Genomic DNA, 25,442 nt, shown 5'->3' with positions numbered 1-25,442 from the left:
ACCTTTCCAACCCCCCCCACACACACACACCTTGTAAAAACAAACAATACAGTTGTGGGCCATAGGTATTATGGGGGGGGTGGAGTTAATGTTGTTTCATTTGAATAATAATGAAAATTTATAACTGGATGACCTCAGTATTTTCCAGAAGGAGCTGAAAATCTAAATAAAGACCTGGCAATTCTGTAGTTGAACAAACCAATATGAACCATTCGCTGTAATGTGAAATCTTCTGAAACCAAACACTTTATGCTGAATTTTACATTTAAATGATTTTAAACACAGAACTGTTTCCTTCTGGCACCCATTGTTTACAAAATAATTATGAGCAATCAACCAAATTTATTATTATTAGATATTAGAGTACTAGCAGTGTTCTAATAACTGGCATATAGAGTCATCCCTGTATCCTGCTCTAATGTTGAATGTCTTAAATTGGCAAAATATCATAGGGAAAATTTATAAAAGTATTAAAAGAGAAGCCTGTCATTTTTCTTCCTTTTAAGGATCAATTGCTATTACTTTCTTAATGATTATATGAATTTAACAAACCTTTACATTTTAGGTTTTAGTGACATAGGGAGGAAGGACATTTTCAAAATACAGCATGTGGACATGAATATCCTTTGGTGACATTTTTAAATGACTGCAGCCACCTTGCCATTTCTCCTTCTATCTTTGTGGTAGAAAGCACTTGTGAAAAATGTTAGCTGTTTGGCAAAAGTGATTGTTTATTTTGAGAAGTAGCCAAATATTACAGAACATATATCATCATGCCCATAAGTTTCTGTTTGGCCTCTTTCTTTGATAGATCTGATAAGATGCCCTTATTTAAGGAGTTTGGGTAATAGATTGGATTTAAAATCCAGTAATCCATTGGAAATGTAGATATGTCTGTTATTTCTTGTTTAGTTTCCAAATAGATTACCTTTAACTGTCCTCCTTAATCTGTGATAATTTGCTTGAATTTGTTTTAATTAATATAATTAGCATTAATCAACATTTATTGACTTCTGATTTGTGTAGAGCAATGTGTATGGTGGTGGGTTTTTTAAATCTTGATACTGCCCTTGAGGGTATTACTTATTTGAAAAGATAAAGAAAAAATCATAAGTGATAAAAAAAAGAATTTTAAAAGCCATGAAATAATGCAAATGAATTCAGCATAGAATATATATCTAATTCCTGTGGGGGTGGGACATTTTAAAACTTGCTTTCTCTGATAAAGGCATATTTACCATAATTAAATGCAAACAAAAATATTGTTTGGCTTAAAAATTATTTTCAATGAAACAGCATGATAATTCAGCATCTTTTTTTTTCTTTTCTTTTTTTCCTTTTTCCCCCCAGGCAATGAAGGTTAAGTGACTTGCCCAGGGTCACACAGCTAGTAAGCATCAAGTGTCTGAGGTCAGATTTGAACTCAGGTCCTCCCGAATCCAGGGCTGGTGCTTTATCCACTGCACCACCTAGCTGCCCGAATCTGTCTGTCTGTCTGTCTTTCTTTCTTTCTATCTCTTTCTTTCTTTCTTTTTAACCAAGGGCTGTGGGCTGTGATCTATTAGAGTTCTTCTGAGTTTAATTACAATTTTAAAAGAAAAACTTCCATGCCTTTTAGTTAGCATTAATTTTTTCCTTTGACTTTATATCTCTTTTTTTAAGTTGAAATTGAAACAAAGGTATTTTCAGATTTCTTTCCCAGTGAGAAACTGAGAATATTTTTAATGTGCTTATTTGTTAGATCTAGTTACAGTTCTAATTTTTAAAGTTTACATTTAGAATCTAATCAAAATAAAAGTTTAAAGTCATTATCAAATCATCGAAGATACAGCCATAGAAATATGTTCTCCATTATTGTGATAAATTCCTTTTTTTCTTATACCTATTATATTTTTAATCTCCCTGATCACCACTTTCCCCATATATTTTTTGAAACTACTTTTACCAATAACTTACATTCCCAGTTATTTAACTGAATTTGTAAAAGAAGTCTTAGTGAATTTGGGAATTATATGGTGGCAACATGGAGATAATTTAGTGTCTCAAACTTTAAAATTTAGGTAGTTTTAGGGGGGGCATAAATGGAAAGCAAAATTATATCACCTTGTTTATACTGTTTTTATCAGAATTATTAAATTAGTGAAATTTTTAATTCCTGGGGACAGGTAGTTAAGGGACAATTCTTGTCAAAGAGTCATGTCACTTCAAGAGAGGCTAGACTTTCCCATCATGCAGCAGGTGCCACATAACCTGTTGGGCCACCTGTAAATTGTTATTGGTTTTATACCTTATTCTTTCTCCTTTCCTCTCCTAGTTCCATAAATTGGTCAGTGTTAGAGTCATAAAGATCCTCAGTATGATGAGAATGGCAAGAACAGTGGGTTGTAATCAAAGGACTTGGGTTTGAATCACAGTTCTACTTATCGCCTGTGTGACTTAGTTATTTTGCCACTTTAAGCTACATTTTTCTCATGTAAAATGAAGGGGGCTGAACTGGATAATCTATAACATCCTTTCCAAGTCTTGATCCTATGATCTTATGAATTCGTTCATTCTGGCTGCTGTTGTTATCATCATTATTCCAGACCATCCAGTCTATATGATGCAGTGTGTAATGTCTGTATAATCTGCCATAATGCACAAACAACATATGGTATTTTGATTCTCTGACAATGCTTAGCTGTATTCTTGAGAACATTTTGAAGGAAGTACTATGACACCATTTCTTTGCTCTCTATTTTCACATGATTGTTATAATCTAGTACCTTAAAAATATATATTCCATGGTTCGAGGAAAATCACTGTATGTCTGTGACCCCAAGATTCCATTGCCAGGCATATATTCCTGAGGAGGTAAATGCTTTTTCTAAAAGGTCCCAGACACTTCTCACAGCTGTATGACCCTAGGCAAGTCATTTAACTTGGCTCTGTGTTTCCTTATGTATAAAATGAGGTTAATAAAATAGCACTTTTCTCATTGTTGTGAGGATCAACTAAGTTTACATAAGTTAGACAGTTCGTATACCTTAAAGCATGTTAGCTTTTGTTGTTGTTAATGTTATTATTTGACACCAAAATATTTATAGTAGTACTTTCTGTAGTAGCAAAAAACTGGAAACAAAGTAGATGCATAGACTGGGGAATGGCTGAACAAGTTGAAGTAAATTAATGTAATGGAATTATTGTGCTGTAACAAAAATAGAATATAATGAATACAGAGAAGCATAAGAAGATTTAATATGAACTGATGAATAGTTAGGTAAGCAGAACCAAGAAAACAGTAATGTAAATGGGGAAAATAGCAGCCTCAATAGAATTGGAAATGAATATTGTGAAATTATGATAACCAAGCTTGGCCCCAAAGAAATGCTATGAGAAGATATCTTCCTCTCTTTACAGAGATGGTGGGAAGTTTAGGTATGAAACACTACTTTTGATGTGTCAGTTAATTTTTCTGAACTATTTAGTTTTCCATCCCTTTTTTCTTCTTTGTTATAAGGAAAAGATACATCAGGAAATTCAGCTTATGTAAAAAACAAAAGATCAATAAAATTTTTTAAATGCATATTTCCATTTTCAGTTTCCTCATCTGTAAAATGAGGAGTTGGACTAAGTGCAGGTCCATCATTCTGTATTTCTATGTTTTCTCAAGTTTGGTTTAAAAGTCAAAGTTATACTATAAGTAATGCCATAATGCAGAGCTATTGTTTTACTGTTATGCATATACTATTTCACATATTTGGATGAAGAAGATGATATGATGGTTACTTATAATCTACTTATAAGGAGAGCACTATATATTTAAGTTGTGTTTTGTAAGAATCATTACTTCTGACTTAAGACTTGATGGTTGAAGTCTATTAAGTTCATATATTTTATAACTACTAGTAACCTTGTTGATCGATGTTAACTAAGTAATATATTTAGTTGTTGCTTTCATCTTAAGTATCTGTTGGGCATATTTAGCATTCAAAAATAGTAATATATGTTTTGTTTTCTTTTGTTTTAATAGTAATATATGTTAACAATTTATTTTTTCCAGGGTGACCTAAAAGCATATTTGTGCAGTGAGCAAGAACATATAAAAGGAGATTCACAAATGATGCTGCTACAGAGAATGGCCTGTGAGATTGCTGCTGGACTTGCCATAATGCACAAGCATCATTTTGTGCATAGGTAAGATTTTCTTATCTGAGGTCTGGTTTTATACTTTCTACAAAGGTTATCTTACCAAAACACATTAGGAGGTAGAGATGGCAAAGGGGAGAATTTCTTCTTCTTCTTTTTTTTTTTTTAGTGAGGCAGTTGGGGTTAAGTGACTTGCCCAAGGTCACACAGCTAGTAAGTGTTAAGTGTCTGAGGCCGGATTTGAACTCAGGTACTCCTGACTCCAGGGCCGGTGCTCTATCCACTGCGCCACCTAGCTGCCCCCTAAGGGGAGAATTTCTTAATCTGCAAATATGGTTTGAGGTGCACCTGCATCTCTCTTTCATTGTAGACTGTTCTCCTTGCTAATATTTGACTTAATGGTAAACCTAGAAGCTAATGCTATACTCAGAAGCTCCAGAACAAGTGCTTGACATTTTAAAATTCTTTTACAGACATCATTTCATCCATGTTAATAAAGTAGAAAGCCTTTTACAGCTTCTCATTCTGTATAATTCATGTTGATGTCCAAGTCTTCCCAGAAATCTTCCACAGAGGATCAACCCAGTATGTTGAAGGCATTCTTTTTCTTTAAAACATCAGCATATGGGACAGCTAGGTGGTGCAGTGGATAGAGCACCAGCCCTGGAGTCAGGAGTACCTGAGTTCAAATCCGGCCTCAGACACTTAACACTTACTAGCTGCGTGACCCTGGGCAAGTCACTTAACCCCAATTGCCTCACCAAAAAATAAAAACATTGGCACATGCAAGATATTAATTCAAGCTCTCTCTCTGCTTTCTCTCATTTTTACTTGTTTGTTCAGAACATATATATATATATATATATATATATATATATATATATATATATATATATATGTTCTCAGTGATACATTACATATGACATCTGTGGCATACAAGTTTCTGTTAATAACATGCTACACCCAGATTATGCTCAACCATGTGCCTTTCCATTGATCTTTGGATTATTATCTTTTTAATTTTTCTGAGGTGGTAGTATTTTACAATATACAGCCACATAGCATTACTGGGAGCATGGTTTTATTAAAGGGATAGGCTTTTGTAGCAGTGCATATTTTGGAATCATCAAAAGTCCTACATAATTTCACAAATGTGATCCAGTCATATCACCACCTCTTTCTCAGCTGCAGGCCTAGCTCATTATCATCTGTGCTTACCAAGACACAGATAGAAGGACCAGTTAACTGAGTCTCTTTTGTTGGGTCTTCATCTCAGTCACACCTTCTAACCATGGGTGTGCCCCCAAGGCTTTGGTTCTCTCTCTATGCCTTTTCATTTGGTGATCTCATCAGTTCCCTTGGATTCAGTTATAATCTTTATGCAAATGATTCTCTGATCCATTTATTCAGAACTCCTTGGCTTTCCCCCAAATTGTTCTTTTCTTTCTAACTTCCTTATTACTGTCAAGGACACCACCATCTTGCGGCGGCCAGGTGGCACAATGGATTCAGCCCTGGATTCAGGAGGACCTGAGTTCAAATCCAGCCTCAGACACTTAACACTTACTAGCTGTGTGACCCTGAGCAAGTCACTTAACCCTCATTGCCCTGCCAAAAAAAAAAAAAAGAAAGAAAGAAAGAAAGAAAAGGACACCACCATCCTCCCAGTCACGGTACCTAGGTGTTATCCTCAATTCATCACTGTCCATTTCCCCACTCCCCCACCCCACATTTCCAATTCGTTTTCAAGTCCTATACATTTAACATTATAACGTCTCTTATAAATGTCCCTTTCTCTTCTTTGTACATAGTTGTTTTCATGTTGTTTCCCCCATTAGACTATGAGCTCTTTAAGAAGATGGACTGTTTTTTGTCTTTCTTTGTATTCTCAGTGCCTAAAACAGTGATTGGCACATAGTGGGTGCTTAATAAAATGCCTCTTGCTTTGACCAGTTCAATAGGCTGCCCATCCCTTTACCAGTAATAATCTGTGCAATTTAGAGTTCATCATTTACATCGAAAGTAGCTGAAAAGAAACCTGAGATGTGCACATTTAGAGACATCTCTACTCCAACTAATTGTACCCAACCTGTGGTAGAGCCATCTGAATTCATATTGGTCTGGTCGGCCACACAGTACATTGACCCCAACATAGTAGTGGCATCTTGCTCCTTTTCAAGTATTAAGGACAGCAACCTGTAAGCTCCCAGAGCTCCTGCTGCTATCTTAACAGTCAAGAGGCTGGACTCACCATTCCTTAAATTCAAGTCTTCTCAAGCAGTGTATTATTAAAATACCATCAGGTCATTTTGAGAAGCTATTTGAGATTGTACTGTAGTAAATAAATACACTATATTATTTATCTGCACATTAGCCACTTATATGTCTTCTATAGTAGTTGGCTAAGTATCCAGATTGTTTTATCTGGAGGAACTAAGCTCTTAGGGTTTGATTCAATCCAGTTAGAGTAGAATATTACCAGAATTATTCCAGCTGAGGGTATTGAAGTCACTCAGTTATTCAGCTGCCATAAATTGTTAGGTGTCCAGTATTATTTAGTTGCACAGTTACACACTTAATATTAAGAATTTTCCTTAAAAGTTTTTCATGATATGTAACTAGAGGTACCTTAACCCAGAAAAGCACAGGGAATTAGTTTCATTCATATTGCCATGAGCTTCAGCCAGGGGCTTTTAAAGGTTTTCATTATTACTTATGTAATTTGGCGTTCATTTTGACTTTCTGCCTTTTTTCTTGTCCTCTTTTGTTTTCCCTTATTTAAGAATAACCTAAGTATTCATGTATAATACACAAAGCTTTGGTCTAATTCATTTACATAGTTATTCATTTTAAATCAAAAAGCCAATGGCAGTTTGCTTTTATGCCATTTTACTTTCAGGATTGAAATTCAGTGTCTTAGTTGCCACCCATTGAATGAAGTAACTTCTTCATAGGGACCTTTTTAAGCCTACTTGGTTTTTTAAACTCTTGGATGAATCTAAATGTAAAATGAAAGGAATTAGAGGAAAGCACCGAGTTTATTGATTTGTTCATTCATTCATTCATTCATTTATTTTTTTTATAGGGCAGTTAGGGTTAAGTGACTTGCCCAGGGTCACACAGCTACTAAGTGTCAAAGTGTTTGAGGCCGAATTTAAACTCAGGTCTTCCTGAGTCCTCCAGGGCTGATGCTTTATCCACTGTGCCACCTAGCTGCCCCCAAGTACTGAGTTTATAAATGAAGTTGGGAGCCACCTTACTGTAGGAACATGTGACAGCACAATCATATCAAATGTATAAAAATACATAACTTCCATTTTCTTAGATTGAGCATAGATGCTAAGGAAAAATTGGTTTTTAAGGGATCAGCACCACAGATAGACATTTATTGCCTTTAGTTTTTAAAAGTTAAACCTATTTGCTAATTTGAAAATGTACATGTATAGAACATGTACTCTGTACCATCATATTGCTTAATATATTTTGGTCCTAACCTTATATCTTGGTTTGTTTTCAAAATAATGATAATAGTGACTAACACGGAGCACTTAGAAGGCTGACAAAGTAATGTGTATATATGATTTCATTTGGTCCTTAACATCATTCATGGGATGAAGGCACACTGTTTTACTCCCCCCATGATAAAATGAGGAAGCTGAGCCTCAAAGAGGCTAAATGACTTAATGACCCGGGATCACCCCCCTGGGAAGCATCAGAGGTAGAATGCAAACCCAGGTCACTTCTGATGCCAAGTCTTCTCTCAGTACTGTAGCACACAGCGTCAGCCTGACCTAGAATGTGATGTACTGAAAAATCAGGCTGTTTGCTCACCACTTCTATTCTTATAAGGTGAATTCTAGCTTCCAAGATTTTTTAAGAGAACTAACCCCAATGTAAGATAAACCCAACAAGTAGGCTGTGACCCGAGATGTTCTGTCTTAGTCGAGGTTAAGTCTAGAAATCTCATTTTGTTCAAAACTCCTCTCTTAGACAACCCCCAAGCCTTGAGTTGGTTAACTGAAAATATCTCTTAATGACCTGACAGATTCTCTGAATTTGCCTCAGGCAGGTGGAATACTTTGGCAGTTCTCTTGGCCTAATACATTTCCTCCCACATCTCTATGTTCTGTCTAGGTATAATAGGTTATGTCACATTTTGAGATAGTAAGATATATGTGTACACTTGTCTGCTAAGGAATAACTTGGAATTGGTGCCCTGTACTCGCTTCAGTACTACACTGTCCAGTTTCATCTTGAGACAGATAGCAGGTGACCTCATTCACTTCCTACTTTACTGAGAATATTGAAACCCTTAGGTCTCTTCCCATCACAACCTCTACTCTTTCTCCTCTCTCTTGAATTTTTAGTCTGTATTCATTGCCTACACTCTCACACCACCCACTCATTCCATAACCCTCTGCAGTTGGGTTTATATCTCCTCCTCTCTCAGGGATCACCAGTAACCTCCCAATGGCCAAATCCCATGGGATTTTTCTCAGTCTTTATCCTTCCCTGACCTTTCTATTGATCTTTCTTTGGTTTGCCTCCTGGTTCTCCTCCTTCCTTACTGATTTGTTCCTTGATGATTTCTCTTGAATCCTTCAATAACTAAATGTGGATCTCCCCTAAGGCTTTTTCTTCAGTATTCTTTTCTCTTTACACTCTCTTCCCTTGGTGATTTAATTCCTCCTTGGCTACAACTACCACCTATGTGCCCATAATATATGTACCTCTTTAGCTCTGACTTTTTCTCCCAAGTGTCAGACCCCATTTTTCAGCTGTCTGCCAATCATCTCCACTTTGATGTTTTGCTTTTGCCTCAAAATCATTTTCCCTAAAACTATACTCATCATCTTTTTTCCTTAAACCTGCTCTTTTCCCTGACTTTCCTATACTTCTCAATGGCATCACCATTCTCTTATTCACACAGGTACAAAACTTTAGTCACCTTTGACTCCTTTTTCTCCTTAGTGTTCTATACCTTCAGTGTAGAATCTTTCTTCTCTTTGCTGTTTGTTTCCATTATTTGTTGCTTCCATCCTTTGTTTTCTTGACTGTATTATTGCACTTGGTCTCCAGGCCTTTTGTTTTCTATTTCCTCCATTACTGTTTCAGAAAATATTTCTTAAGTACCTATTGTGTATAAAGCACTTTGTTCTACTATGAAGGGGAGATAGAGTTAAGAGTGAATTCTGGGGCAGCTATGTGGCACAGTGTAGAGAGCACCGGCCCTGGATTCAGAAGGACCTGAGTTCAAATCCAGCCTCAGGCACTTGACACTTACTAGCTGTGTGACCCTGGGCAAGTCACTTAACCCTCATTGCCCTGCAAAAAAAAAAAAAAAGAGTAGATTTCAACCTCCCAAAGTTTGTAGTCTAGTAGGAAGATTAGTTACTAATACAAATGATTATAATATACAACCTTCCATGCCAAACTGAGCCTAACATTTTTTAGATTAAAAATCATTTTATTTTTAATTAAATTTTATTTTATTTTCAGTTCTTAATTCTCTTTCTCCCTCCCACCCCTTCCTTACCACATCGAGGAAGCAAGAAAAACAAAGCCTATTACCAATATGTATAATCTTACAAGCAAAAATTCAGCAGGGGAGAGAGAAAATATTCTTCAGTCTGCATTGAGTCCATCGTCCATCTAGAAGTAGATGGCATGTTTTATAATGAGTCCTTTGGAATTGTGGTTGGTCCTTTTGATCAAATTTGCTAAGTCTTTCATAGTTGATTATCTTTACAATATTGTTATCGCATAAATTATTCTCTTACTTCTTGAGCCTAATGTTGTTAACTAACTGTTCCAGAATTCCTACATCATGGGATTCAAAGCTGGAAAGAACCTCACGTATCATTTAATCCAACCACTTTTGTCTTACACATGAGGAAATTGAGGCCTAGAGAGGTTAAGTGATTTCTGAGTCACAGTGGGGTTGGATTAGCTCTCAGTTCCTCTGACTCCCAGGACTCTTTCTGTTATTCCACAATACTGTTTTTAATGTATTAGAGGTACAAAGCAAAGTTCTATGAAGCGAGTCATTACTAACCAAGGAAAACTTAAAGGATGGGAAAGAATTCAGTAGATGAATAGGAGGAAATAGGGGCACTCCAGAAATAGGAAACCATACCAACAAATATATGGAAGTGGAATAGGGATTTGTTGAGTCTTTTGCATCTCTCCCCTTTCTTAATGCTTTCACTCATATTTCAGGTTCTCATCACTTTTCACTTATTTTGTTGTAATAACTTAATTGGTTTCCCTCCAGTCTTTCTCTCCTCCAGTCCATCTTCCACATAGTTGTCAAAATAATCTTAGGCAGAAATCTAACTGTAGAACTCCCCTGCTCAGTTTCAGTTTCATTTGTTCCCTCTAGGATTAAATATAGACTTCTCTACCTGTTATTTAAGGCCCTCTGCCATCTGGCTCCATCTGAGATCTACAGCCTTATTTTACAGTTCTCCCTTTGACTCTTCCCCCCTCGCTCCCCCTCCCTCCCTTTCTCTCCCTTTCTTTTTTGCCTATTGGCTGCTCCAGATAGTTTATACTCCATTTTCTACCTCTGTGCATTTGTATAAGTAGTTCCCCAATCCCATACCAGGAACATTATTCGTCTTCACCTCTATTTTTCAGAATATTCTTTCAGGGTTCCACTCAAGTGCAGCCTCTTCTATGAGTCTTTCTTGTTCTCTCCTTCCCTGAGTTACCTTATATTTACTTATCTTTATATGCATTATATCCTATTCAAATTTTTCATTGGAAGAGATTGTTTTGTTTTTGTATCCCCAGCATGTGGCACATGCCTTGCATATAGTAGGAATTGAGTAAATGTTGATTTGAATTGCATTCACACAGAATAGACCCTTTTGGCTGTATTTATAGTAATGAGAAATGGCTGGAAAGGTAGCATAGTGCTGAATTAGAGAGTCTTGAATGCCAGACAAAAGAGTTTAAACTTCACCTGAAAGGCAACAAGGGAGCCTCTGAAGGTTTTGAATAAAGAAGTGACATGACCAGATCTATGAGTAAGAAAGATCATTCTGGCACAGGTAGAGAAAATACAATGGAGGAAGGATTGGAGTTCAGAAGACTTGATAGAAGGCTATGAATATAGGCCAAGCAAACGGAAATCCATCTTGTGTGCTGCTCACAAATTACTCCATAATGAGTTGATCACATAGCTACACTGCTCAAAAACTTTGATTAACTTTTCATTGAATAATAAACTCCCATCTGAATGAAATTCTTTCTCTGTAGCCTCTTATAAGGCCTTCCACGATTTTAGGAACTACCTACTTCTTATCTTCCATCTCATACTGTCCCCTCACGTACTCTGTTTCACAGCCAACATTGACCACTTGGCATTCCCAAATATTGCTTGCAGTGTTGTACTGCCGCTCTTTTGTTCTTAGAAGCCTGGTGTTCTGGAGACTAGAGCACTGGGCCTGGAGTCAGGAATACCTGGATCTTTCAATTGTAAAATAGGAATCAGAACAGTACCTACCTCCCAGGGCTTTCGCTAGGATAGAATGAGCTAAGGCTGTTACTGTCCTTCAGTGTGCCTGGGACAGCCTCCTCTCTGCTTCCCTTTCTGCTTCTGCAGCTTCCCCTGAATCCTCCCTGAAGCCTTCAAATGTATATGACTATTTATCTGTGTCCATTAGAATGGAAGGGCCTTGACAATGTAATATTTCATTCCCTGCACTTGTATCCCTAACTCCAGTCCCTGGGGATATAGTAGGCATTTAGTAGATGCTTGTTGGTTAATTGAGCACTGCTGCTAGATAGTAGTTTCTTTTTGTTGTTTTTTGGTGGAGCAGTGAGGGTTAAGTGACTTGCCCAGGGTCACACAGCTAGTAAGTGTCAAGTGTCTGAGGCCGGATTTGAACTCAGGTCCTTCTGAATCCAGGGCTGGTGCTTTATTCACTGCACCACCTAGCTGCCCTAGATTCTAGTTTCTTAGCTCCTTCAGGTCAGAATGGGCATTTACTAAGCATTTTTCGGAGTGAGCAAGGGATGACTAATGGAGTAAAAGTTGATATGCCCATAGACGGCACTTCTTTGCATGAATTTTGGTATTTGTTTACACATAATTCTAATCTGGAGAGAAAAGTAAAGAATGTTTGGTTTGAAGGCTCACGAATTGTTTATAACATCTTCATTATGGACTTTTAATATAAGAAAAGACAAAATTAAATGGAAAAACAAGCTTAGAAAGCCATCCTACTAGGGTTAGAGTTTTCTTTTGGTTCAGGGAAGAACAGTACCACCTACGTCTCAATGGCTCACCAAAAAATGCCCTGTCTCTTGGATTTTAGGGCAAAAATATCATGAAGGCACAGACTTCATCCAACTTTGGGGGGGGGGGGGCAGGGCAATGAGGGTTAAGTGACTTGCCCAGGGTCACACAGCTAGTAAGTGTCAAGTGTCTGAGGTTAGATTTGAACTCAGGTCATCCTGAATCCAGGCTTGGTGCTTTATCTACTGCACCACCTAGTGGCCCCAACTTTTTTTAAAAAAAAACAACATGATAACATCCACATTTATGGGATGTAGTTTTATAGTACAGTGTGTGTACAGATTTATCATTGCAGCTGTTTATTTCTGGCAACACTCTCTTGATGATGTCAGTACATGGTAAAGCTCCAGTATCCCTCATTTTGTTGGGGGTGGTATATTCAAACCACAAGAAGGATACTACCTCACAGTGCTCATTTTCTGGACCCCCATAAACTGATCTGAAATGATGAGTGTATCTTTCATTGTTGGGTTGTAATGGTTTTTCCTTTTTTGAAGACATCAACATCTAGAAATGACTGCTGCTATTTGTTAGTTGGGTTCTATAGTTTCTTAAACTATTCACTAGTTAAGAGCTAAAGTTACAAGAAACCATCAAATTAGATTTGTTTTTTCTGGACTAAACATTCTAAGTAGGAGAAGAATTATAGCAAAATCAATAGAGGATCATCCTCAGAGCCATGAATACCAGGACTCTATCTGACCACGAACAAATCATTTAACCTGTCAGGATCCCAGGCAACTCTCTAAGGCAAAAGAACAGATGAGTCGCTAATGTGCATTGGTAGAGAGAATTTTATTATTTTACTAATGAAATCACACATCCAGACAAAACACAAAAACTAGTCATAGGAATTTCTAACAGGTCGCATTTTTTAATATTAATTTAGCCCTAAAACAAGGTGTATCTCTATCTAGTAAGTAGTTTATATAACAATGAGAACCAAATAAGCTTTTCTTTTTTTTCTGATTGTAATAAGCTATGTAATTTTCCCCAACTTTAAAATATGGAGGTTAGGAGGAACAAGAATGACCTGAAAAAGTTTCTCTCTAAAATCCTCTTTCTGAAATTTTTTTAACTATGAAAAATGAAGGAGATAAGCTCCTAAATGTAGTTTACCAATTCTCTTCCTCCTTATCTCTGCCTCCTGGCTTTCCTGACTTCATTCAGGCCCCAGCAAAAAATTTAACTTCTACAATAAGCCTTTTCTGATATCCTTTAATACCAGTGCCTCTATTGATTATCTCCAAGTTATCCTGTATATTTCTTGTTTGGCCATAGGGCAACTAGGTGGCATAGTGGATAGAGCACTGGCCCTGAAGTTGGGAGGATCTGAGTTCAGATCTCACCACAGACACTAGCTGTGTGACCCTGGGCAAGCCACCTAACCCCAATTACCTTAAACATCCGGAGTCCTCTTCAGTTGTCCTGATGTATACATTGCCACTGAACCAGATGACTCTGGAGAAAAGAGTGAGGTGGTTGACTTTGCACAACCCTGCAATTCACTGCAAGTCATGACATCACCCTGATGTGTCAGGTCCTCTTCTAGAACAAAGGACAAACAACAAAACAACAACAAAGTGGTTATCCAGAGTTGTTTGCATGTTCTCTCGCCCATTAGATTTCCAGCTCCTCGAGAACAAGTACTAGGCTGTCTTTTGCCTTTCTTTGTGTCCCTGGCAAATAGGAGGTTCGTGGTCAGAATTCTTGCCGATGAACTATCATGGTCTAAAACTGAATCAGCTATACTGATTTGCAAAAGAACTAACTTACTTCTGCTGTCCAAGTAAAACAGACATAGGAAAATTTCTCAGAGTAATTCATGGTAGGCTTTGAAAATCAGTATTACAACATGGCAAAGGTTTCATCATTACAGTCACTCTAAGGTTTAGTCAGGGCTTTATTTCTCAGTCAGTAAACCATTATCAACCACCTGCATGTGCTAGGCACTGTGCTAAACCCAAGGGATACAAAGAAAAGCAAAGACCAGGCCCTATTCTCAAGGAGATCAGAGTCTAATGGGGGAAACAACATGTAAATAACTATGGACAAACAGGATATACTTCAGGATAAGATGGAAATAATAAAAAGAAGATATGGGGCAGCTGGGTGGCGCAGTGGAGAGAGCACCAGCCTTGGAGTCAGGAGGACCTGAGTTCAAATACCGCCTCAGACACTTGACATTTACTAGCTGTGTGACCCTGGGCAAGTCACTTAACCCCAAATGCCTCACCAAAATGAATGAATGAATGAACAAATAAATAAAACAGAAGATGCTAGCATCAAGATAACAGTATCATGTTATCTTTTCCTACCAAGATTACTTTTTAAATAATTACTTTGCTCTAATACCTGATAATGAATTCAGTCACAATTCAGACCCACATTAACCAGGTTATTGATTTTTGTCATAGAATTGGCTCTGCCCTTTCTTACTTTTATTTCATTCTTCTTTTTGTTTTCCAGTGACTTAGCCCTGCGGAATTGTTTTCTTACATCTGATTTAAATGTAAAAATAGGAGACTATGAAATAGGACTTGGCAAATACAAGGTAAGTTAGAGGTTTTGATGTGAACTTTTCCTAATTCTATTTCAAAGAATAACCATTGTGTTCACAAAATATCATTCTTTGTTCAATGCAGCTTTGGTCTTGATGTAATTTTTTAAAAGAGGGAATTACTGTTCTAATTTTTTAATGGTAGTTTTGGCTTCTGAAGGGGGGTGTAGGAAAGACAGGATAAAGTCCAAGTCTGTGTCTGGGGTTTCTTGCAGAATATGATGTACTTCTACATAAGGAAATTTAAGATTTCCTGCTGCTGAATAAGAAATTTTAAATGAGTGAATGGACAATGAACCTTATTACTATTATCCTATTTTTGATTAATACAAAGGATTTTTAAAAGTTGAAGATTATAGAAGTTTAAAAATGAATTGGAAGAAATATAAACTTCCCTGTAATTATTTATGTTAATTACCAAACAATAGTCTTTTACAAATTTAAAGTTGTTTTTTTCATATAGAAATTTATTTTAAAATAACAGCAACAGATGCCTGAAGTCATATTATATGTACAAGAGACAGCCTAGTGCAATGGAAAGAGCCCTCACTTTGGAGGCCAAGGACCTGGGTTTGAATCCTGGTCATGCCACTTAACTCCCTGTGTGACTTTGGGCAAGTGACTTAACTTTTTTGAACCTCAGTTTCTCTGTCTATAAAATGGGAGTGTTGGATGATTTCTGAGATCCCTTCTGGTTATAAATCTGTGAAACTGATCTTAGTAGCATCTATTATGTAACATTATACATATAGACCTCTTCATTTAGCCAGTAAAATTAGTTTCAATTCTCTTCCCTTCTGGATATAATTATCAATTTAGTTTTAACTGTCAGAACATATCCCAGAAGATAGTTTTCTATTTTGTTTGTTTATTTATGTATAAATCACCTATATGAAATAATGTGTTAATAACATTGTAAAATACCCATAAATTCTAGTATTTATATCCAAATATTCTTTTCTCCTGTGACTGTGGCTGTGGACAGCTATTGTGTGCCATTGTTTTCCGGAAATTAAAGACCATTCAAAGCCATTCACTAGTTCACTATTCGGCTTATAGAACATTGTAGAGAATTTCATAAAAGTTCATTACTTACACTTCATCCTAGAACAGTTCTTTTGTAACAGCAAAAACAGAAAAATATATCCTTTTATCCCACTCTACCCCTTTTTATACAAGCATTTTTAGTTCATGTTAAGCATCTCTTAGAAATAAGTTATGATGCCCATTAAAAATCGAATTCTGTTTTCCCCATACTCTGTGTCTTTCTTAACACCATAGGCGGATTATATTGAAACAGATGATAATAAAGTTATCCCCCTTCGGTGGACTGCACCAGAATTGGTAACCAGCTTCCAAGAGAGATTACTAACTGCAGATCAAACAAAGTTTAGTAATATCTGGTATGTAACTATTTTAAGTTGTCATCTCATATATCTTTATTTGGCAAAAATTAGACTGTGACCATTTTTAAGAAGAGTGAGGCATATAAAATATAGAAAGAAAATTTTTAGGTTAACTCTTCATATAATGGAAATTTTAAAACAATTGTTTTCAATACTTTTACTTTCCAAGAAAACATCTTCTAAAACAAGATGAAAGAATTCAGCAGAAGATGAATACATAAGTTGATATTTAAAAATTCTTTATTAGCAAGTAAGATTTTTATGGATGTACTTATTGCTAGTTAATGGAATATAGTTGAGCCTGGTGATTTCTGTTTAATATTTATTAAAATATCAGTCTATTAATCCTTAGAATGTTCATTGTAATTAAAGATATCTATTTCTAACAAGGAAAAATCTACACAAGTAATTTTCCAAGGACATAAAATGAAGAATTATAACATTTGTTTCTACCATTCATTTTTACACCTAATTTTATGTTGGTAACATTTAACTGGTTCAGTATTGAATTTAAAAGCATTGTATAATAATGTATAAAGAATTTGCTTTGGAATCAAGAAGACCTTTAAATGCCCTAAGCAGTTCTGTAAGAGTATAAATTGAATATATACTGGGAATTCCCTAAACTAATTGCATTACAGTTCTAAGCTTTCTTCTGTCCCTCCACCCCTCTCCCTCTTGCCCCCCCAAAAAGATATACATTGCTAGTACCACTATTAAATTATAAAGTCCAAGGATAGAAACTGAGTCTTTTTTTAAATCTTTTTATCTCTTTTAGAGTCTGGCACAAGATTATATACATAACAGATATATTTAATAAATGTTCCTAAAGTTTCATGTGGACATATCTACTCAGCTATATTATAAGCTCTTTGAGGGCTGGAACAATATCTTAGACTTCTGGACCCAACACTTCTCAGCACAGAGGCACTCATAGAATTTGGAGCAGCTCATTGGCTAGAACACCAGGCCTGGAAGTTGAGAAAAACTGAGTTCAAATACAGCTTCAGATACTTATTAGCTATGTGACCCTGAGCAAGTCACTTAACTTCTGCCTCAGTTTCCTTATCTGTAAAATGGGGATAATAATCACAACCATCTCACAGGGTTGCTGTAAGGATTAAATGAGTTAATAATTATTAAGTGCCTTAGCCACAGTGTCTAGCATGTGGTAAGCACTATATAAATGTTAGCTGTTATTAATTTGAGTTGGAGGGGACTACAGAGCTCATCTTGTCTAATCTAAATTTGAACAGGAATCTATCTGTTCTATAGAATCCCTGGCAGGTGAGCAGCTTGCCACCCCTTGAAAATCCCCTGTGTTGGGGAACCTCCCTCTTTAAAGGCAGCCCTTTGCACTTGTAAACATTCCTCATGATTGGGAAGTTTTTCCTCATATTGAACTGAAAACTACTTCTCTACACTTTCTGCACATTGCTCCTAATTCTGATCTTTGGGGTCAAGCAGAGGAAATGGTATCCTTTGTGATTTCTCTTCAGATATTGAAGACACCTCGTATATCCCTGTTAAGACTTCTTTATACCAAGCTAAAGAAAGAGCAAGAGCTCCTTCAACATGTTTTCCAGACCCTTCTTCATCCTGGTCACTTTTCTGTATGAACGCTCCAGCTTAGATGAATACCTCCCTTCTTATGGACACCGTGCTTCTAGCTGAGTAGCCTAATTTATTCATTTGAATTTGCAGTCCACTAAAATCTTCAGGTTTTTTTTTCATGTACTGTTGTTTTCTTCCATCCTGTCTGATATTTTTAGCCCAAGCATAAAACTTGGTATGAAGTTTAGCCCACTGGTTTTTCCTGTCAAGATCCTGATTCCTTCATCCAACATGTTATTTATGAATCTTGGTAATAACACGAATTCTTCTGCAGACTTTTTTATGACAGACCATATCTGCAGAGTCACTGAGGAAAGAAAATGTGAGATTCTGCTGTGTGTGTTAGTTTTTTATTTTAAAAGATATTTGACTTGAAAAAAGACTATTGTCAGATAAGTAAGCTCTAAAATATACATTTTAACTTTATGTCACTGTATAACAGATGTGACTGTGGAGCTAACAGTCCTCTCAGTATTGATATCGAGAGAGATATAGAACAGTAAGATTCATCTAAGGGTTTCACCCAGTGTGGTGAAAAATGTTCTCATTATTCAAGCAGAAGGATTCCTATTCATGTTCTTGTTCACAGATGGCATTATACTAATTGCATTGAGCCTCATAACATTACAAATACATAGCTGTACAAAACAGATTGGTCTAACCTTCCACACTGAAAAAAACAAAGTGGATGAAAAGTATTTTCCAGACTGATGCAAACTAGAAAGGCAAACTATGAAGTTAACCCATTGGTATAGAGTGTCTTTCAGAGGTTATACTGTTCATCTGTATTCAGTTGAAGGAAGAATTTGGACTGTGTCACATTTGAGAAGGCACTTTAGTGCCTTCTGCCACTAAAGTCTGTCTTTTGGGGGGGGGGGCAGTGAGGGTTAAGTGACTTGCTCAGGGTCACACAGCTAGTAAGTGTCAAGTGTCAGAGGCTGGATTTGAACTCAGGTCCTCCTGAATCCAGGGCTGATGCTTTATTCACTGTGCCACCTAGCTGCCCCCTGTCCGTCTTTCTCTGTCTCTCTCCCTCTCAAAAGAGACCCTCAGTATTCTCTTAGTAATGCTAGCTGCTAAAGAATCATGGAAAAGACAGAATTACTAATAACAGAGGAATTAGGACTAGAAGGGACCTTAGTGGTCCTCCAGTCCAACCCCCTGGTTTTATAGATGTGGAAACTGAGGCCACAAGGTTGTGATTTCCCCAGAGTCACACAGATTTGAACTCAGATTCTCTGGCTTCAGAGATCCTCTGTAATAATAGTAATCTTATTATTAATAAGCATTTATAAAGTACTTGAAGGCTACAAAGTGCTTTACGTGACTTTTTTTATCACAACCCTGCCACCAGCTCCATTTTACAGATGGGGAAACCAAGACACAGAGCAGCTAAATAACTTTCCCAGGGCTATACTGCTAGGGAATGTCTGAAACAATATTTGAACTCAGGTATTGCACCTTGGCAGTCTGGCTTATAACTGTACCACTCTACTGAAACTGCTCTTTAAAGGTTTTGATTGGTTTCTTAAAGGAGATGGCCATTTCAGCCATTCTCCTCGGCCCCTCTGCAGCTTTTTTTTACTGGTAATCTTATCTCCTCCTCCTAGGTAATCAGTCTCTTTCCTTGGCTTCAGTCACATTAACTCTCTCTTGGTTTTCTTCCTACTCATCTCACCCCCCACACCTGCCTCAGCCTCAGCTGCTTCATGGTCCCTCTCCCACCTCCCAAGCACGTGTTCCATGAGGCTCTGGCCTCAGCCTCCTCTCTCCACACTCTCTTGGTGATCTCATCTATTTCCACAGGTTCAGTGATTTATTTAGATGACTCTGAAATTTATGTAACTAGTTTTTAGCTTCTGACTTCCATACCCATATCACCCCTAGACACCCCTCTGGACGTTCCATTGAATCTCAAGCTTGGCATATCCATAGTAGATCCTCTCAACTTCCGCAACCCAGACATGTTCCTCTTCTAATCTGTCTTTTTTCTGTTGAGAACATTACTATCTTCCCTCTTGCCTAGGTTAATAATCTCAGTTGTCATCCCTGGCTCTTCCGTCTTCCTCTCCTTCCAAATCCAATTAGTTACCATATCCTGTTTCTTTTACCATCCCAGTATCTCCCCCCATATCCTTTTCCACCATGCTTATTCAAGCCTCATACCTGTAATAATTAATTGTAGTAATCTCCTAATGGGTCTCTCTACCTCCAGTCCACTCCTTGTTGATCTGTCTTTCTCATGCAGCTGTCAAAATAACCTTCCTAAAATACACGTCTGAACATGTCATTCCTCGGCTGAAAAGTCTTCAGCTATTCCCTGTTATTTCTAGGATAAAATAAAAATGCCTCCTGGCATTTTGTCTTCTACAGTTTGGTTGCAATCTACATTTCTAGGGTTTATTTCATATCACTTCTCATCACATAGCCCGTGTTCTCACCATGTACAACTCTTCAGTTCCCTGAACTCTACATTTCATTTCCTACCTCCATGCATTTGCATAAGTCATTTTCTCTTCCTTTCTTTTCCCTTCTCTTCCCACTCCTCCTAGCCCCGTTCCCAGAATAAACTACTGGCAACTAACTCTTGGAATACTTTTTTCCCCAAAGCTCAGCTTGGATCCCGTCTTTTCCATTTAAGCCTGTTCTTATAGCTCTTTGCTCAGTTGTCTATGTCCTCTTCTCCCTCTAGATTGGCTTCTGTTTATTTCCTTATCTATAAAATGATGGGCTGGACTGTGGTTTCTGAAGGTCTTTCCAGCTCCAAATCTGATTGTATGTATGTAACTAATCTACCCCTCATTGTTTCCCCAGTGCCTAGTTCAATTCCTTAAACATGATTATTTAATAAATATTTGTAGAATTGAGGTACATGGACCCAAAATGTCTCCTCAATGCCTCCCTGTTGCTCCTGTTTCTGTATAGTGGGTCCAGGTAGGAAAAAGTCTCGTTCCCCTTTAGACATTTGAAGAGGGCTAACACATGCCTCCTAAGCCTTTTCTTCTCTAGTCTAAATGGTCCAGTTTTTCGCCTCATCCCTTAGAAAGAGCTGCCTTCTTCTGACTTCCTTATTTCTGTCATCAGTATCGCCATTCTTCTAGCTAACCAAGCTTGAAACAGTCATCTTTGATTCAGCATGCCCCTTCAGCCGTGGTCCCCTCAGCATTTCCTTAGAACAACCTGTTTTTCCTACTGTCATTTTCCCCGATCCAGTAAATATTTCACATCAGATTGATGATTCTGAAACAACAATATCATCAAATCATTTAAGTATTTCTTAAGCCCCTATTGTGGACCAGGCACAGTGCTAGGAGATACAAAAAGAAAAGTAAAACAGTCCCCACCCTCGAGAAGCTTATATTCTAACAAGGGAAACAATGTATATAGATCTATACAAGACATCCAAAATGGATACAAAGTAACCTTGGAGTAGGAGGTCCTGGTAGCTGAGGGGTCCAGCAAAGTCTTCATGCAAAAAGTGGATCTGGAAGGAAGCTGGGAAATTCCAGAAGGTGGAGATGAGAGAGTTTTCTAGAGGGGGGCAGTCCAGTGCAAAGGCTCAGTGACAGACTATGGATTGTCAGGCTGAGGAGCAGCAAGTAAGCCAGTCTGGCCAGAACTTTAGAGTATGTGCTGAGAGAGTAATGCATAACAGAGCAGGAAAGGCAGAATGAAGTCAGCTTGTGTTGAGCTTTATCTGCCAAACAGAAGAGTTTATATTTAACTTTAAAGGTAATAAGGACTCCCTGAGGGTTTGGGTGGGCAATATAGTCAGACCTGTGCTTTGGGAAAATCACTTCGTAAAGTACTTTTCACAGTGCTTGCCAGATAGTAAGCATTATATAAATGTTAGCTGCTGTTATTGTTATTTAATATCAATAGGCTTTGGCAACAGATTAAAAATAGTGAGTAGGGGGATAGCAAGGAGTCAAGAATGACACCTATGTTGTGAGCCTGGGTAACTGGGAGAATAGTGGTACTCTTGACAGTAATAGGAATGTTTGGGGAAAGGAAGTTAGATGACGAATTAAGTTTTGGACATATCGAGTTTAAGAAATGTCTAATAGATTATGCCCAAAGGGCGATAAAACTGTCCATACCCTTTGACCCAGCAATACCACTTTTGGGTCTTTTTTCCAAAGAAATCATGGAAAGGGACCCACATGTACAAAAATATTTATAGCTGCTCTTTATGTGGTGGCAAGGAATTGGAAGTTGAGGGGATGCCCATCAATTGGGGAATGGCTGGACAAGTTGTGGTATATACATACAATGGAATACTATTGTGCTGTAAGAAACGATGAGCAGGAGGAGTTCAGAGAAACCTGGAGGATTTTGCGTGGGCTGATGATGAGTGAGATGAGCAGAACCAGAAGAACATTGTACACAGTATCATCAGCATTGAGTGTTGATCTACTGTGATGGACTATATTCTTCTCACCAATGCAATGGCACAGAAGAGTTCCAGGGGAACTCATGATGGAAGAGGATCTCCAAATTCCGGTGGGGGGGGGGGGGGGGAGAACTGTGAAGTATAGATGCTGAATGAACCATACTATTTCTTTTGTTTTTGGTTGCTGTTTTTTCTATTTTGAGGGTTTTTCATCATTGCTCTGATTTTTCTCTTATAAACATGACTAATGCAGAATAGGGGGAGGGGGTCGTGTGTGTGTGTGTGTGTGTGTGTGTGTATATATATTATATGTTATATATATATATATATATAATATATATATATATTTATATATCAGATTACTGCTGTCTAGGGGAGGGGGGAGGGAGGGAGAAAAATCTGAAATTGGAAAGCCTGTATAGACAAAAGTGGAGGACTATCTTTGCATGTAACGGGAAAAAAATAAAATACTTTATTAATTAAAACAAAAAAAGAAAAAGAAAGAAATATCTAATAGGCAATTGCAGATAGATACTGGAGGTAAGGAGAGAGAAGTAGTGGTTGTTGTTTAGTTCAATCTTCATTATTTGTAGTTGTCGGGTTGTTTCAGTCAAGTCTGACTCTTTATGACCCCATTTGTGGTCTTCTTGGCAAAGATATTGGAGTGGTTTGCCATTTCCTTCTCTTTTACAGATAAGGAACTGAGGCAACAAGGGTTAAGTGACTTGCCCTAGGTCACACAGCTAATAAGTGTGCCACCTTGCTGCCAGGAGAGAGGTTAGAGCTGGATAAGTAGATTTGAGAATCATTAGCACACAGATATCATTGAATCCATGGGAGCTGACTAGATCACAAGTGATTTCAGGCAACAAATGCTTGTTGATTTGAATTGTGCTTTTACCCATATGCAGCATACATTGTCAGGTGTGGTTTTTAGCAGATGTTCCATTATCCTTTCTCAGCCATAAGAAGCAAAACTTGTATTGAAATGTAAATTTATGTAGACTTGGTTCTTTGAAGTGCCAGTTTATTTCTGTGGCCAGTGGTTTTAATCTGTGACTACTTAGACTACCATATTATGACTAATGTGGAAGATATATGTTTTACATGATTGCATATATAACATCTATATCAAATTGCTTACTGGCTTAGGGAGGAGTGAGGGAGAAAATTTGGAACTCAAAATTTTATATAAAAAATGAATGTTGTTGCTTTATCCATTAATGTGGCATCATGTATATGAAATTATTTGAAAGTACTGAAGTGTTAAGTATATTATATCATAAATATGTATTTATGCTAAAAAATTTTAAATGAATGTTAAAATTTGTCTTTACATGTAATTGGAAAAAAACCCAAAATACTGTCTACTGGGGGAAGGGGGCTAAAGTACCATGTTAATGAAACTAAGTGTCCTAGTCTGTTACAGCTGCTTTGAGACTTAGGAAGCTTTCAAAAAAGCCACTTTAAAAAAAAAAGTCAGGGGCAGCTAGGTGGCACAGTGGATAGAGCACCAGCCCTGAATTCAGGAGGACCTGAGTTCAAATCCAGCCTCTGACACTTGACACTTACTAGCTGTGTGACCCTGGGCAAGTCACTTAACCCCAGTTGCCTCACCAAAAAAAAAATGTCAGACTTAACAGTGATACTCAAAACAGCAGGCCTTTATTTGGCACATTTTCACTCACACAAGGGAAAGTTGAAGGGATAATCCCAGAGTGAGAGCAAGCAGAGGAAGGCTATAGAGCCTTAGCAGTCACTGTATCTTGGGTAATCACTTCTTCAGGCCATGGCAGCTGGAGGAGGGGGATTAGTGATAGTCCTTTGGAGAAGCTGCTCCTTGGCTTTGGCCATTCATCTCTAGCTCTCTGGTCTCTACCCTAACTGGTATGGGAAATGATAACCTCCTTTATAGAACAGCAGACCCACATTCCTAGACAAGAACAGCCTAACTGATAGGGCAGCTCTGAAACCGAGTGACACACAGGGTTTTATAGGGAGTGTCAGGCTAGCACAGCCGATTTGTTTTCCCTTGATGTCACAGGCAAGGAGGCACCAGGGATTGGCTAGTGAGCATAAAACAGAAGTTTCCAGCTTAGAACATTCCAGCATGGAAGATTCCGGAAAAGGGAAGGCATGTTGGGGGGGGGGTAATATTTAGAGCAAAATGCTGCATGCGAGTTTTATGGATCTCAAAAAGACTCCTAAAACAAAAAATTACCACCCTAAGGTCTTGGGTTTTTTCTTTGTATGGGCCCAATTGGCTTTGTTTTGTTCCATGCTACAGATTATACCTTTAAATCTGAGTAGTCAGTCATCTTATGTGTCATGTTGTTCACAAGAAGGAATAGGGAAGGAAGCATAAATGGATCAGTGAAAATCTATCCATCCCTGCTACTGGAAAAACACCTCAAAGAGCATGACTCAGTAGTGTCTTCTTCATGTATCAAAAGCACATATTAACAATGAGGAGGAAATGTGCTAAACTCACACTCTTGTTCATGGTAATATTATTGGGATGCTAGGCCCAGGATTATAATGAGTTCTTATTCATTGTTTATAATTTAGTGTAAACCATCAAGAAACCTTGTGATGCCATTAGTATAGAGGGCTTTTTGATGTGTAACTTAAAAAAGAAGTTTAAAATGGCAAAAATGTCCAGTACATATCGTCTATAATATGTATAAAAAGTTAGATGAAAAAAATTGTGGAAAAATGTAATCCTTTCATTTTTTTTCATTCTTCTAGGTCACTGGGTGTAACACTTTGGGAACTCTTTGATCATGGTGCTCAGCCTTATGCACACCTTTCTGATGTCGAAGTTCTCCAACAGGTCATAAAAGAGAGGGACACAAAGCTCCCTAAACCACAGCTGGAGCAGCCCTATTCAGAAAGATGGTAACCTTTGCTTTTGCTTTGTTGCCTTTCAAATAATTAGATGGTCTGAACATGTTCCTATCATGTTCATTTGGGGGAAATTACATTTGTGAAAAGCCACTGTTTTGTGTATAGTTGTTTTTAAACATCATTGTCCGC

General features: G+C 37.5%; 1 protein-coding gene across 1 annotated transcript in view; it reads left to right on the top strand.

Moving 5' to 3' along the window:
- Positions 1-25,442, top strand: part of LMTK2 (lemur tyrosine kinase 2) — a 115,524-nt gene that overhangs the window by 76,147 nt on the left and 13,935 nt on the right. The window contains 4 exon segments of the mRNA XM_043989821.1: positions 4,043-4,176; positions 14,903-14,987; positions 16,275-16,396; positions 25,155-25,304. Of these exon segments, the coding sequence (XP_043845756.1) occupies positions 4,043-4,176; positions 14,903-14,987; positions 16,275-16,396; positions 25,155-25,304 (491 nt within the window).

This window comes from Dromiciops gliroides, chromosome 1 (assembly GCF_019393635.1).
Source record: "Dromiciops gliroides isolate mDroGli1 chromosome 1, mDroGli1.pri, whole genome shotgun sequence".
In the NCBI taxonomy this organism is placed as follows: domain Eukaryota; kingdom Metazoa; phylum Chordata; class Mammalia; order Microbiotheria; family Microbiotheriidae; genus Dromiciops; species Dromiciops gliroides.
The sequence above is the reverse complement of the archived record's forward strand: the minus strand, read 5'-3'. Positions and strand labels throughout refer to the sequence as shown.